This window comes from Ischnura elegans, chromosome 8 (genome assembly GCF_921293095.1).
Source record: "Ischnura elegans chromosome 8, ioIscEleg1.1, whole genome shotgun sequence".
NCBI lineage: Eukaryota > Metazoa > Arthropoda > Insecta > Odonata > Coenagrionidae > Ischnura > Ischnura elegans.
In genome coordinates this window covers 66,205,047-66,221,535 of record NC_060253.1, presented here as the reverse complement: position 1 = coordinate 66,221,535, position 16,489 = coordinate 66,205,047, and the positions used below count along the sequence as shown (strand labels likewise).

Below are 16,489 nucleotides of genomic sequence, written 5' to 3'. Positions count from 1 at the left end.
CTTGGATTAATCTTTTGTCACTTCCATACAATTGGTTGGTATCTCTGCTCCTTCGTTCTACTTGGGATAATGTTACGAAAGACGGGCCACTGCAGTAATTTGTTTTTAAAAATTATCTTGAAATTATTTCTTCGTCATGCGGGGAAAGCTCAGGAAAAAGTGAAATTCTGAATGTTGCTATGAATTTTTACCACTTTTATAGTTTTTTGTACATGGTAGCGAAAGAACATTAGTTTTGCCTCGTCTGTCTCTCCGCAATTAAATTGTTGAAATTGACCTTTAGCAGTGAAATATTAGGGTATGTGAAATTTAGAGTTGAGTTTTTTAGCTGATGATAAATAAACCGTGAAATAATTACCGAGTTTAGCTGTGTGTTTTTGCTGATGATCATGTATATATTTCATTTTTTACTTCATTCGTGCGTTCGCTATACTTATTACAGGATGGTGAAACGTTCATCTCTTAAGAAATGCTTCACAGAGGAATTTTCCTGACCCGCCTTCTGAAGAGTGAAATCATCGCTAAATGCAGGCATGTGGGCCATAAGATGTTCAAGAAATACTTGCTCTTGACAAATGTTGGAATATCAATGAGCCTCTCTGGTGCTGGGGATGTCTTTCAACAGCATTATGAAATTGCTCAGGGGGATAAACAGAAGTGGGATAGCACAAGAACAGCACATATGTCTATCTCAGGTCTTACAGTGGGCGTACTCTGCCACTACTGGTATATTTATCTGGACAGTCGTATACCTGGTCGAACCTTCAAAGCTGTAACAAAGAAAGTTTTAGCTGATCAAATCATCTGCTCTCCCATTTCCATATCATTGATATTTGTTACATTAGGTATCCTTGAAAGGGCTGATGTGAAGACTGTGGTTGATGAAATAGTACAAAAAGGGTGGCGCTTGTATGTTGCTGAATGGGTTATTTGGCCTCCTGCTCAAGTGATTAATTTTTACATGCTACCAACAAGATTTCGTGTCTTATATGATAATACAATTTCACTGGGATATGACATTTATACATCTTATGTTAAGCATGAAATACCCCTCGAAGGGGACAAGGTGGAATAAGTAGTCATTAATTAAAAGAATGCAATCCATCAGGTATTTCTGTAATTGAGCTTTAGAAAAGTTAATTGTTTAAAGAGCTCAGTTAATCTTAAAGTTGTTATAATAGAGTATTTCAATATGAAATATTAATGCAAAGCTGTTAAATCTCTTGCTGGGCAAGGAATAAATATTTTTTACCATGGTTTACCTTCATGAAGGAAAAATGGTCGTTAAAATTATTCATTTTTGTAAGCCTACGAGAGAGTTACCAATTTTCCCAATGTGTATAAAATTGAATATGGTCTGACATCAACGATGTGACTTGCTATCATCTTCAACTTAAAACCCATTTACCTTGACAACATTGCAGAGTAGGTCACTGCAATGTCAGTCAAGTTTCACCCCTGCACCTAGAAGGAAACCCATGAACTATTCCTACCTCCGCCATAGCAAAATTTTCAAAAGCATATCCATGGGAGTAAATTCAGTATACCAACAAAAAATGACAATCTTGCTACTTCATTTATGTTTTTATTGCTGGGTTAACATCTAATTATCTTCTCAGTGAAGGAATTCCTCAGCCTATTGAAAATCTGATTTAGGATATTTTTCCGTTTAATTGTTCTTTAAATTTTCCTTTCCTCCATGATATCCACTCGGCTGTTCTCCCTTAATCATCATAAGGCTTCATGTTAACCTTGGTATCAGTGGTACACTGTAAGTCTCATGCACTTATGCCATTGTAATACATATTATTTTTCTGACTTGTTTTGGTGTGTTAATCATTTCATTACCTTCTTGAAAAACTTGCTCTAACATAAACTTATTACATTTGATGACCTTACGTAGTTGAATGCATTTAAAAATAAAACAGAATATTTTGTTCACAGCTTTTTATCCGGCTCACCATATTCCTTTAGATGGGAACCACTAAGTCCTTTTAAAAAACAAATGTCTGAAAAATACCCATTTTACTCCAACTCCAACTCCAATCTTTGTCTAATTCCATTTGTAACTTAATGAAGACACAATATTTTCCTCCTATTGTACCTTCCCCCCTCGCAACCTGTCACTCAAGATTTCCCTCATCTAAGCTCATTACATATCACTGTAATCTTTAGAAAGCAAAAAATAATTTTAGCGTATTAATATTGTCCGTTACTGAATTGTAAGAGTATTAATGCAAATATAAAATTGAAAAATTTTCACTTTCAAGAACAGTAGTGCAGCGAGGGGGGTTTTTGGGAGATAACCGCCCCCCCCCCCCCCCCCCCCAGAGCTCAGAGAAATATTTAAGTTTAATCCATTTTAATCCACTTAATTGGATTATTACTAATTATAGAATAGTGTTAGGATTAATCAAATATCCCTCAGGAAGCCGAAAAAGTCGCCATTGAACCATTAATCTTTAAATTTTTCTGGAGGAGGGCCCCTGCAACTCCCGCTTACCATGGCGGGTATGCAATACCTCCACACCCCTAAGTATTAGTTGCCTCTAAAATCCCCCCAAGCCTTAATTCTTAACTCCCCCGTTCAAGAATACTAATACTAAAAATAATTATAGCTGGCTATCATTTTGTAAAAATTTTCTTTCTATGAAATCAGATAATTTTGAATTACAAAGCCGTTTTGACCATCCTTGGTGTTTAAAAGAGCCAACTTGTCATTCAAAGACATGTCTCCTTTTTTCTTCTTCCTCAACACTCAAGTAAAGGAAGTTCGCCTAAATTCAATCATTAAACCTCTTCTTATCCTTCACGCCCTGATTGCAGAAGTCATATTTTTGTCAGAATTCCCACCATCAATCTGTGACTTTTCCATTACTTTTCCAACCCCCAACATTCCTTTTCCATGTCTCTGTCAACGCAAACATTGTAGGAGATGCTAGGGAGGCAATGAAGAAGTCTATGGGTAGAGTGACAGAAGCTATCCTTCTACCATGCCCCCTTATAGAGAATATAAATCAATTAACTCTATTACAACCAAAGAAGGCTGTAGAGCTTTGCTTTAAAGGCTCTTAGTGTCCTGTTGAGGATATGAGACAATTTTTCCATGAAGCTACTTCCCCTCACTCTTTCTTCCATTCCTAGCCTTTAAAAAAAAGAAAACAGCTTTCTTTCATAACCTCCCCTAAAAATGTTGTACAACAACGAACTTCAACTATTGGGAAAGTGAAAGAACGTATTCTGATTGAAAATGCATTGCATTAAATACAACCTTCTCCCACACTCAAGGTCTTTCTGTATAAACTGGAAGAATCCTACTTGGAAAATCATTGTTAGAGCAAGGATCATATCATTACAAAATTATTTTGTAACAACACTGATTCTCCTTCGTCTCCAGCTGCCAGGTCTCCTGTGATGCTGCCATGTGACAATCCTTGTATGCACTTGGATTCCAGAAGCACCAGCTGCACGACTACCTGAAAGTCCCACCATAAGTGCCCTCATCCTGATATCTATTTCCTAGCCCTGAGATGGATATCCAGAGGAGGCTTCCATACCACCTTCCTCACCTCTCCATAGAAGATAATGGAAGGCTCCCTTATCCACTTCCTCACCTCTCAATGGAAAATAATGGGGAGCTACCATACCCTCTACCGCATATCTCTGCCGAAAATGGGAAGCTACCGTACCAACTTCCTCACCGCTGCTCTGAAAATGACGAGGGCCTCCCGTACCCTCTACCAAGTATCTCTGTCGAAAACGGGAGGCTACCATACCAACTTCCTCACCTCTGCAGAGAAAGTGATGAGGACCTCCCATATCCTCTTCCTCGCCTCTCTGTGGAAAATCCAAACCCACCCTCCAATCTTGTCTCCGAAAGTGACAGGAGGCTCCCATACCCACTTCCCCACCTTTCTCTAGAAAATCCAGGAAAGCTTCCATACCCCAGCCTTTCGACAGAAAATGATGGTGAGCTTCCTTACCCCCACCTCTCCATGGAAAATAACAACAGGCCACCATATCCACTTCCTAACCTCTCTACAGAAAATGATGGGGAGCTTCCTTACCCCCACCTCTCCATGGAAAATAACAGCAGGCCACCATATCCACTTCCTAACCTCTCTACAGAAAATGATGGGGAGCTTCCTTACCCACACCTCTCCATGGAAAATAACAACAGGCCACCATATCCGCTTCCTAACCTTTCGACAGAAAATGAGGGTGAGCTTCCATACCCACACCTCTCCACGGAAAATAACAACAGGCCACCATATCCACTTCCTAACCTTTCGACAGAAAATGAGGGTGAGCTTCCTTACCCACAACTCTCCATGGAAAATAACAACAGGCCACCATATCCGCTTCCTAACCTTTCGACAGAAAATGAGGGTGAGCTTCCTTACCCACACCTCTCCACGGAAAATAACAATAGGCCACCATATCCACTTCCTAACCTTTCGACAGAAAATGAGGGTGAGCTTCCTTACCCACACCTCTCCACGGAAAATAACAACAGGCCACCATATCCACTTCCTAACCTCTCTACAGAAAATGATGGGGAGCTTCCTTACCCACACCTCTCTATGGAAAATAACAACAGGCCACCATATCCACTTCCTAATCTCTCTACAGAAAATGATGGGGAGCTTCCTAACCCCCATCTCTCCACGGAAAATAACAGTAGGATACCGTATCCACTTCCTAACCTCTCTACAGAAAATGATGGGGAGCTTCCTAACCCCCATCTCTCCACGGAAAATAACAGTAGGATACCGTATCCACTTCCTAACCTCTCTACAGAAAATGAGGGTGAGCTTCCTTACCCCCATCTCTCCATGGAAAAAAACAGCAGGCTACCATATTCACTTCCTAACCTCTCGACAGAAAATGGTGAGCTTCCTTACCCCCACCTCTCCATGGAAAATAACAGCAGGCTACCATATTCACTTCCTAATCTCTCTACAGAAAATGTTGGCAAGCTACCTTACCCCCACCTCTCCATGGAAAATAACAACAGGCCACCATATCCACTTCCTAATCTCTCTACTGACAATCAGATGGAAAGGAAAGGGGACCTCCCACACCCTCAACCCTATACTATTTCTATCGAAAATGGGAGGCTCCCACACGAACCTCCTCACCTCTCAATGGAAAATCCATGTCATCTTCCTAATCTCTCAGTGGAAAATAACAGTAGGCAACCATGTACACTTCCTAACCTCTCGACAGAAAATCGAGGAAAAGAGATGGAAAAGAAAGGGGATCTCCCTCTCCCCCAACCCATTATCTCTCTCGAAAATGGGAGGCTGCTAGACGAACTTTCTCACCTCTCAATGGAAAATCCAAGTCCACTTTCTAATGTCGCAGAGGAAAACGAGGAGGGGCTTCTGCATCCACTTCCCAACCCCTGTATAGAAAATCAGATGGAAAATAATGAGGGGGCCCCACAACCTTTACCCCGTATCTCTGTCGTAAATGGGAGGCTCCCATACGAACTTCCTCACCTCTCAATGGAAAATCCATATCCACTTCCTAATCTCTCGGTGGAAAATGAGGGGGGCCTTCCATATCCATTGCCCAACCTGCCCATGGAAAATCAGGGTGGGCTTCCTTATCCACTACCCCACCTTTCCACAGAAGATCCAGGAAGACCCCCGTACCCACTTCCTCACCTCTGTCTGGATGATCCAGGGAAGCTCCCCTACCCATCTGCTACTAGTCCATCATAAGAGTTGTGTTCGCTTCGGATGTGGGCACATGAATTCCCTGCCGGTGTTGAGTACACTGCGTTTGAACTGCCAGCAGAGGAGCAGACAAGAGAGGAAGAGGCAATGCCTGCATCTCCAGTAATAGTTCTTCCACCCTAAACATTTGGAACAGCTAAGTCCAGTTGAAGTCCAAATGGCTTCCCTGAGTCCACTGAGATGCCAAGTACCATGGGAGTCCTGTCAGCAGTTCCATAGTCATTGTGATCAATGCAACTCCCTCAATCCCAGGAATAGTGTGACTTCTCCTCTCCTGTCAAGAAGGAACAAACATGCCTACACCAACATACCTTGAACTCTGCCCTTTACGAGTGGGGGCAGACGCTATTGACTGTTCATGAGGAAGGAACCTTAGCTTGCCCCAGATAGTGAATGGGAAGGACCAATAGCTACTCTCCTCAAATCTTCCTAATGCTCTTCCAAATGATGTTTTACTAAGTGTTCTGCTTACCGTGCCATTTATCCTCATTAATTCAACAATTTTGAGTGGAATCTATGGACTGACTTTTGATATTATAATTTTTAATAAGTTATGAAAGTTTTTTTTACCGCATATTTTTAATATGAACTTGAGAGGATCCATCTCTTCCTTTTGATTTAATGTTGTTGAAGAAACTTTTGTTTTGTGTTCTTCCTCTTTACCAAAAAGAGAGCATTAAATTGGAAATCCTCTGAATAATGTGGTTACAATTTTTACCAACCTACCCCCATCTCCACTCCAACCCCCTCCAGAGGTCACATGGCATAAGGAGAGAAGGCTTCTTGACAGTGCATCAGACATATGCAAATATAGTGCTTAGCAGTAAGGCCTTATGTTCTTGTTCCATGATATTTATAACCACATAAATGGCCACAGAAATGAATCTTGAATGACCATTGGCAAAACCATAATTTTTCTACAGCCAAGTCTTGTTCCAAAGTAGGTAGATAGTTTGATAGTAACAGCATTAGTTAGTGAGAAACAAGATCTCCCACGTCAAAGATTTTAGGAACAGGTTTGTTTGACATCACTGACTACAGTCCAGTCACTGAGAGTTGTCAGATGACTGGCAGAAGGGTCTAATTTGGGGTATGGGATCAGGTTGATAGGTCTGAAAATGCCTGCATCACATGTAAACAAAAGGCTTTGTGAATAAAGGAGTCAGAAGGGATGCTCGAGAGACCGGCCTCAGTGGTGGTGGCGTAAAGTCCTTGCCTGCCACTCAAAGGTCACGGGTTCGAGTCCTGTCTGGGTAATTTAGCCTTATCCAGGGCAGGGGCGCAGCTAGGAATTAAGGCTAGGGGGGTTTTAGCCGCAAATAGACCTGGGGAGTGTCGTACACCCGCCAGGATAAGCGGGAGGTGCAGGAGCCCTCTCCCAGAATTTTTTTTAGGATAAATGGTTCAAAATGTTGAGTTTTATGGCTTTCTGAGGGATATTTTATTAATCCTTACACTCTTCTATAAGTTTATTAATCAAATGGAGCTCTGGGGGGGGGGGTTTATCCCCCAAAACCCCCCTCTCACTGCATCACTGATCCAGGGCATGGGTTTTTGTGCACATTTGATTGTTAAATGTTATCAGGAACCCTGATATAAAGGCTGATTAGTGTTGTTTTCGGAGGTTTTGGAATAAATGAAGAATCCCTTGTTGTGGTCATTCTAAGAATGGGCTTATTTTGGTGATTCAGGTTTGTTTCAGTGGTTCATATGCATGCGATAATGTTGCATGACTAGGCAAGGGTGTGAGGTGCGATTGGGGGACAGTGATTGTCTGCATACCGTGCTGGCTCAGGGTTCTCCGCCCCTCCTTCTCTGCTGTCATCAGACAACTCTCTCTGGCCGGACTGAAGTCAACCTCTTTGCAGAGTTCCTAATCCTTCATGGTTGCTCCATTGACTTTAAGCAAGTCAAGGTTTCATCCTAGATCACTTCCTAGAGATATTTAGGCCCCCGATGCACTGTTCATCAAAGTGCCTCTTGCTTAACATGGGCAATACTCCATTTAGTTCTTTTTTTCACTTTGTGTATTTAATTTTTATGGCATTGAATTTTTCTGAGAGTCGAATGACACAAAAAAATAAACAGCCAGAAAACAAGAATGGAAATCACCAATTGAAGAACAAAACTCAAATTTTGCAAACACCTGACTTACGAGAAGGTTCATATGTTTTTCCACAAATGGAGGTCAAACTCATTGATATGACCATGGACTTGGTAATTATTCATTTAAACTTGTGAAGATTTTTGACCTCCTACATGTCAGCGATTTTATTCAATTTTGTACTTTATCTGTTCCTACGTCCTTAAAAATGATTGATAATTCATTTTTGCCATGAATAAAATTTTCATGATGAAATAGATTTTATCTAAAATTATAAACCAAAATCTTCAGGTTTATGGGACGGAATTGCAAAATTTTATTCACAGTAAATCTTTAGCCTTCACTGATATTTATGCATGCAGATACTAAGTATGTATGTAAATTGTACATACTTCCATCTATCCAGGAAACATATGTAACCCCGGCATACTTTACCGCATTGCACATTGCATACTCCTCTGGTATATGTGCTGGATCTTCCATGGTATACCTTTGTTATCTCCTAGTTTACATTTATTGTCAAGTATCTTCTTATGCAAAAACTCAACAGTAATTTAGCTCGGTGAAACTACAAATATTTTTCTATAAATAAGTCGAAGAAGAATCAATCGATCTTTGCTGGAGAAGAAAATCTGCTCATAAAAAGACCTAAATTTAAAATTGTTCCACAACAAATGAAAAGTACTTAAAAAATTATTGAATACTCAACATTAATAGATCCTCAAGCAAATGTATCATTAAAAAAAGAAGTACAAATTGAAATTTCATGAGATGATGGATATTGAAATATTAAGAGACTTCTCATTTTAAGGGTATTTTTTTAGTGACAAATATTTCATTAATTTATTTAATTCCAAATTTTCTGATAACAGAATGAATTGACCTTTATATGTATAACTGTATGATCAGAAACACCCACGCCATTGTCGAGGTAACTCAACCAGGCAGGATTCGAACCTGTGACCTTTGGTTTGGCAGGCAAGGGCTTTACCCTACCTCTGAGGCCAACCAAAAGATGTTTTTGTCCAGGAATGAACTGAGGACATTCCACATATAAAGCAGATGTCACAATCACTACTCCAAAGAAACATGTAGCCAAGAAGTTATGACTACAAAATGTTTTATGACATGGGTTAATCACTAATGTAAGACAATTTCACTAAAGGGTCCAAGGAAATTAGTTTAATAACAAATTGACCAAGCACTTACAATTTTCCTTTGTTGAACAATATTAGAACCTAAATGTTGTTCTCCACGATCCACAGTATTTGATAAAATAATTTGTCACTACAAATAGCAGAATTCCCCTGCTTCCATTATGTAATTATTATAATTCATGCAAACACTCCTCAATCCTTCTAAGGATAGGAAATGGCAAAGAAATTAATATTCTTATAAATTGCAATTCACTCAATACATAGAGTATAAAAGATCACAGGAATTGTTACTTACTCTCCGTAAGTCATAAATTGACATATTTTACACTATGACAATATTCTAAATTTGTGCATTGCCAATTAGTGGCTGGGAGATAATTACAACCAAAATTATTTACATCATATTGTGCCATGTACACAAAAAACAAATTAGCCAAAACTAGCTTTGCATCTCCTAAGCCATTTTTACAATTACACTTCAACCTTAAGTGTCCTAATTATATATTAAATGCTAATAAATCTTGCTGTATACCAATCTTTTCTGGCTGCCCACTAATAAGAGAATGTTACAGAATTAGCTGCCACTTTTGAGAGAGAAATTTTTTATCACTCTCAGCCAAATTTCAAACTCTTGCTCAGGATTTTGGAGTTGTTAACTGTTAGATAATCATTAAGTTTGCCAGCCCATTTACAAGCAATACTACCCTAAATGCAATGCAAAAATAACTTTATCTGCACTTTAAATTATAAATTAAATCACCAGTATTCACTTATCACTCAGGCCCAGCGCACACGGTGTGACTGTTTTACAACTACCGTTGCAAACCAGTTGCGCGCGCAACTGTTTTGTGACCTCGACAATGTATTTGAGTGGGGAGGCGCACACGACGCGACTGGTTTTTGACGATCTCAAAACAGTCTGAAACCAGTCACATGCAACCGTGGGCCCGCGGTTGCAGTTGCGTTGCAGACTTCAGTTGCACGAGACCACGTGGTGTTTTGGTGGTATTTTGACGGCTTTATAGTGTCGATCTCAAAATTAATGATCAAGAAGTCAACATGAAGCTCGTTGGAGCAGTAGAGAAGCATGAAGTCCTGAACAAATACAAACTTAATAACGTCTTTGGTATTGATAATAGTTCACAGCGTCTTATTCGCCTGACTCAGTGATTGTATGCGCCGACGGCCAATGCAAGGGCTAAAAACAACACGTACCGCACTAAATAAACACTTCACTGATTGCACAATGGACGAAACTGATTCACAACCAGCCCTTTGTCATTACACCCCGTGTGCGGACAGAAGTTTTGTTTCAGTTGCAAACTGGTTGCCGACGCAACTGATCCCCAACTGTGGTTACAAAATAGTCGCTCCGTGTGCGCTGGGCCTCAGAGACCAATACATAACACTTTGAGAATCAGTCCTACCTTTGGTTGAAAATTATCCAATTGTATCCAGAGGAGCAAATATACAGTAGTGTCAAAATTTGCTTGAAACCCAAGCCTCATTAATGACAATAACCCAACAATTTGATCCAGTAAAAAATAAATATATAATGTGAGTTTATGAATCATAGTTATAACTCTACTGTTGAAAATGTAATTGACAATTGAGCAAAGTTTAAGTTTTGTTCAAAACTGAAAAGATCCCTTGAGGAGACAAACAAAATGATTTCCGAGTCTTACAGAGACTCTACTCTGTCCTACACACAAGTTTTGAGGTGGTTGAAGGCTTTTAAGAAGAGCCGGGAAGAGGTGAATCCCCAAAATGGCAAGAATGAGCAAATTAAAAGTGAAATCAAGGCTCATTGCCTTCGTAGACAGGAAAGGAGTGGTATAAAAAGAATTTATTTCTTAAGGAAAGACAGTTAATGCCGATATTGCATGCAAGTGCTGGAAAGACTCAGAAAAAGGGACAACGGGACGAGAGAAGATGTTTCTACTGCCTCGCTATTCCATCTCGACAAAGCGCCTTGCCATAACACTTTACGAGTCTGCGAGTTCCTGGCATAGCATGTGGTTCAAACGCTGCCCCAACCCTCTATATTCCAGAAGTCACCCCAGCAGACTCCTTCCCACTACCTCAGATTATGGCAGCCCTGAAATGAACCCATTTTTCGTCCTTAGAAGAGAGAAAATCAGTCGTAAGGAGGACTTTGCGAGAGGTCCCCCAAGAAGCCTTCCTGGGTATGTACCAGTTATGGCTGATTCGCTAGAAAAAATACGTAGAACCCCAAGGGAAGTACTTTGAAGAATTTAATGTGTTTGCGCAAATATGTTCAATAAGTTTCTTATTTTTTTAAATAAGTGCATTACTTTGGAACACAACGTGCATGATGTAATGTCTGGTTTTTTCCTGACAAATAATGGCAGTGAGGATTTCTCAGTTCTCTATATCTCCTTCCAAAATTTTGTAATTGGTTTCCAATATCCCTGAGGATCATGGACGAGATGCATTTTGAAGCGTCGAAAGGAGATATAGAGGACCTTGCCTAGTGTGAGTCCAGAGAAATCTTCACTGCCAGCAACTGATCTAATTTTTAAATCAGTTTTAACAACAAAATAGGATATGAAACTGTTCTTGAGGCTCAAAAATCTTTAACAATGAACGTGCATTTCAATGATATGAAAAAAACTTCCTTGCACTGAATTAGTATTGCAAACAATTTTTTAAGATCGCAATCAATGTTCCTCTAATACTTTTATCATATCTTTGAGTTAATTTTTACAGCTGTACTATATGTCATTTAAATACTCAATCGTAATTTACCTACAATTTTGGTTATCGTAGAAAAATCTAAACAACACAAGCCTAGAGGTTAAAGCACGTGACAACACAATTGCCAGGTTTACACAGGACCAACTTTAAACTGTCGACTCTCGTCATTACAAAGTTCAGAGGATCATTAATTTGGAAGTTCATTTTAACAAACTTTGCAAGAACATTTCTTTTCAGAAATATTGAAAAAACATTGCATTTTTCATAAAAAAACGTAAAATACTTCATGGTTTAATTTTGATTTTAATGCTATCACACTATTTATGGAATTATAATTATAACTAGAAAATAATTTAAGTCTTGATGATGTGATTGGCAATCAAATAATGTGCAATAATAAGGAATGGAATGAATTCCAATATGTGATGAGAAAATCACGTCCTTTACATTCTAATTCAAATTTCCATTACCAGCAAATTTGATTCCAAAGGATATTTGCTCCATTGCGTAGGCAGTAGTAATGCGCACTTAGTTCAGTGGTATTACCTCAAAAACATTAATCTGCTGGAGAAGTAAACCACTTAACAAGGTTAATAATTACACTCAGACAAGAGTAGATACACGGACTCCGGATAATGGCGAATTTAGGCAATTGTTTTGATGATTCCATATGACTAACACTGAGCTGTTTCACAATTTTTTTAACCTCAAACAATGAGTGAACCACTGATCAGATTACCATGTATTTGTCAATGCCAGCATTCATAGAAAAATTAGTGAGGAACTTGATGACACTAGGGTAAGAATTAGCATGGGGTTTGGATAATTTTCAATTACTGAGAAAATCTGTGGGAAACTTTGGAAAGCACTGTTTCTTCATGTGCTTTAAAAATGTGTTTTGGGGATCAGGTTGGTGTGGTGGCTATAGTGTTGGCATTTCACCCTGTGGGATTAGGTCCCTTACTGCAAAGAGGGGTAATATGTAAAAGACGAAGGTTCCACATACCTGCTCTCGGATTTCGAGTTTAAGATCTGACCTCCACTGCATTGGGTCCCGAAACTATGGCTCTGTGTTGCTGCAACCACCATAAAAGGGGGAGAGCAAGGTGCTGGATATATATGGTATTCGTTCGTTTGCTTAGGAAAATCTCAAATGTGTTGTGATGACTCGAGCAGGGGATAAAAAAAAAAAAAAAAAAAGAAATAAAATAAAATAAAAGAATATGTTCTGTAGCAATATTTGATTCATTCATCATTGTATTAAAAAATTTAGTGTATGTTGTTCGCTTAGTTCAAATAGTGGCCACTACGTCGGCTCTGCCAGTGCCGAGTGCAGACGACGTCAAGTGGTTGGGATTATGGGTAGGTGACGACGGATATATAGGGAAACGTCCCCAGGTGACGAGCGAGAGAAAAAGTGAGACAGTGAGTTGTGAATGAGCACTGCAGGGTGATTCATGCCCAGTTGGTCGCGGACGCAGAGGAGAGAACACCTACAATAGGAAGGAAAGTGGGAAAGGGCCATTTTGGCAGTGGATGACGTCGACGCCGGTTTGAGCGGAAGAAAAGAGGACTTGCCACGAATGAACAAACACAAGTAGATGTTTGTTCTTGCAGAGTTCCTCTACAAGTTATCCTCACCGCAAAAACGGAAGCGTAAGCACACCACGCCCCAGTCCTTTTTTTTTTCCCAAAGTGAAACTTTCCAATCCTACGTGAAAGTGTTCCCCAAGTGCGCGATAAATGCTCTCATATTTTCTTCGTGTTATGAAGAAGAACTCATTTGCAATAATCTCTCACTGTCATTCAAGATTCAATTAGTTTTAATTTTCAAGTACTGTTCGTTGAAGAAAAGTAGTACCATTCTCATCAGGGTATTTTTTGTGTGTTTTTGGAAAGTAAAATATATTGTTTCATTGTAATCATCATCATCAGGGTATTTTTTGTGTGTTTTTGGAGGGTAAAAATCTATTGTTTCATTGTAATCATTATCATCAGGGTATTTTTTGTGTGTTTTTTTTGGAAGGTGAAAATATATGTGTAATATGTTAAAGAATGATTTCTCTGGCGTGATCATTCCTTTGCTCGATCTCCTTCCTACCCTATATGTGATGTCGTGTTCCGTCACAGTGTATTCACAGCATTTGTCTCCCTGGTCAAGAACCATACTGCCATATATTTCCAGCATTAGTAGCAAAAGGGCTGAAGGTATCACTCCCACCTAGCTTCACATCCTTTATAATCAACACAAAAAAAGTCTCCAATCTTTATTTCCTTTCATAATTCATCACTTTCAGACCTTAGACACCTTTACTGCGCTTTAAGGTTAACTAATACGTGGGGAACCCTCAACCTTGTGTACTTGTTGTTGCAAAACAACCATTGTTAGCTCAAAAATTCTAAAATTACCGATTCCTCCTAATATAGTCCCCCCCCCCCCCTAATTTTGAGGCTTCAGTTTTGGAAAAAATATAAAAAATGCATTTGAATATAGCCCCCCCTTTACTTTTACTAAGGGCATTTTTGGAAAAATAGGGGGAACTATATTCAGATAAATACGGTAAAGGGTATGGGAAACATAGCAGAGCTTAGTGATTTGTAGACATTTCAGTAGGGATGTGCGAGTACTCGAAAATTCGAGTCGAGTCGTTGGTCCGACTGGAGGCGCTATCATTAAACTTATGTAATGTTATCGTATTTAATGTCAATAAGTCAATATAATTCCTTAAATTGGGAGTTTCAGCTCTTGTATACATAGCAGTCAACCACTAGATTAGTCGACGTGGGTGCCAAATACCTTTCCGGTAGCCACGGCTTCCGACCGTCTTCCGCCCCAGCGTGGCATCGCATTCGGAGTGGACCACAGCATTGCTCATACTTTCTTATGCTAAACTTTTATACCCTACCATACTTTCTTAACTCAAATGCCAAGGAAATATGTAAAAATTGTAAGGATTTTTATGGAAAAAATGAAACTTTTAGGTTTTCGTGGACAATGCCGATTTTTCCCGGTGTTTGATGTCACAAGTAGTGTCATTTCTTAGCCTTTTTGAGCACTAAGTACGTCCAATTCTAATTTTTGTTTATTCCTTTATTGCATTTAGTTTCCCTCTTGAACTAACAGAAAATAGTAGCTATGGTTGATTAAATGAAGTAAGAAAGAAAGAAAACATCTTTTTTTGATCTACAAAGCTAAAGATAAGTTCTATTATTCGTGTACTTTGTCCACTAAAATTCCATGAATATTCAAGATCCATATAAATTGTTGACATAACTTTTAATAAAACTTTCCAAGGTTCCCAAACCTTGAAACTTTGGAAACAAAGTACTTTTCCAGCAACAAAAGTGTGTTGCAATAGAAAATTTTCTGCAGGCAGTGATAGTGTAACATGGAGACGTCAAAACCTGCTGCCTGAGTATGCAGAACAATTGGTTTTCCTGCATGAGAATTTGTAACGATCAAATATTACATATCTTTGTTGAGGGTTCTTCTGAACAGTTTGGATACATACTTTGACGACATATTGCTAGAGGTTAATTCATTTCAATTGTGCTTGTGGAACTGCTAAAGACACAATAATTTTCATTCATCTCCTAATTGTGATTCAATTACCATCAACGTTCCTCGTTATCTTTTCCTTTTTACAACAAGCTAAGCATTCAAAATAGAACATTCACAAGGGAGTTTAAAAAAAAGGGGAATATGTTGAAGCATGCTTTGCTGTATTGCCTAGTTCAAGAATTACCACACTCGACTCGAGATCAAAAAGTGCTACTTGCACATCCCTACATTTCAGATCCCACAGTTAACACATCAAAACTTTGTAACGACTTTTGTTTTATACTGTTGGGACTGCAACTAGGGTTTGCGATTCCGTAACGTTGAAAATTTCATAATATTATATCTTCAATTATAAGTTACCATATACCTTTGATCAGGACCATGACCTTGCTTCATAATAAAGTTGATTGTAGAAACGAGAGAGTACAGTAGTTTCTGACAAAGGCTTTTGGGACTTTGACATGAATCATTGCAAGTCACACATCACAGCCAATCATCACAAGTTTTAGGATACTGCCCAATGTTCCCCCTACTCTGCTGTTAGCGCCCTCATGCCAAGCTGAAATATTTGGCACAGTTGCCATCCCCACGATGAAAACTTTGATTACACCAAAAAGCCAATCCAGTGGTTCATACTTTATACTGTTTGAGGTTATTGTTTACTTTGATGCACCTACTCCCAAGCTGACAATGATGTTTGGTGGGAGGTAGCTTTCATGGAGGAGCCAATGTGCTTTACGGAGAAATGCCATTTATTGCTATTTGCTCTGCAATGACAACCTGCCTGAGATTCCTAAGCTGGAAATGGTATGAAAATGGAGATGGAGCTTCAATGAAAGAAGTAGAAGAAAACAATGGTTGTGCCAAAATATTACATCGCCACCACCACAGGAAACCCAAATGCATTATATGTACTTTCCAAAACTTCTGCTATAGACCTTCCACGATTTCTATTACCCTTAAATGAAACATATGTATGTCTTCTGAAGGCCATGGTGAGCAGGGAGGTTATGGGCTTCAAACCCACCTTTCACCAAAATTTAAGGGGGAAAGGGTCTCAAGTGTAGCACCCTCAAAAATGAAAAAAATAACAAAACGTCCTTAACGTACCTGTACTCCACAAACCCTTCCTTCCCCCAAAACTCTATTCTAGCTCATGCATATCCAAATCTAACTTAAATGCATTCTACCTCCTATGAGTCAG

General features: G+C 39.2%; 2 protein-coding genes across 2 annotated transcripts; both read left to right on the top strand.

Annotated features, from left to right (window-relative positions):
- The first annotated feature begins 80 nt into the window (after positions 1-80).
- LOC124164381 (mpv17-like protein 2) lies at positions 81-1,818 on the top strand. Its single transcript, XM_046541690.1, has 2 exons — positions 81-298; positions 443-1,818. Exon 2 carries the CDS (start codon positions 470-472, stop codon positions 1,073-1,075), a length of 606 nt encoding a protein of 201 aa, XP_046397646.1. The 5' UTR covers positions 81-298; positions 443-469; the 3' UTR covers positions 1,076-1,818.
- A 1,712-nt stretch (positions 1,819-3,530) lies between these two features.
- LOC124164427 (flocculation protein FLO11-like) lies at positions 3,531-5,729 on the top strand. The gene has a single exon (XM_046541752.1). It carries the CDS (start codon positions 3,531-3,533, stop codon positions 5,727-5,729), a length of 2,199 nt encoding a protein of 732 aa, XP_046397708.1.
- The last annotated feature ends 10,760 nt before the right edge of the window (positions 5,730-16,489 follow it).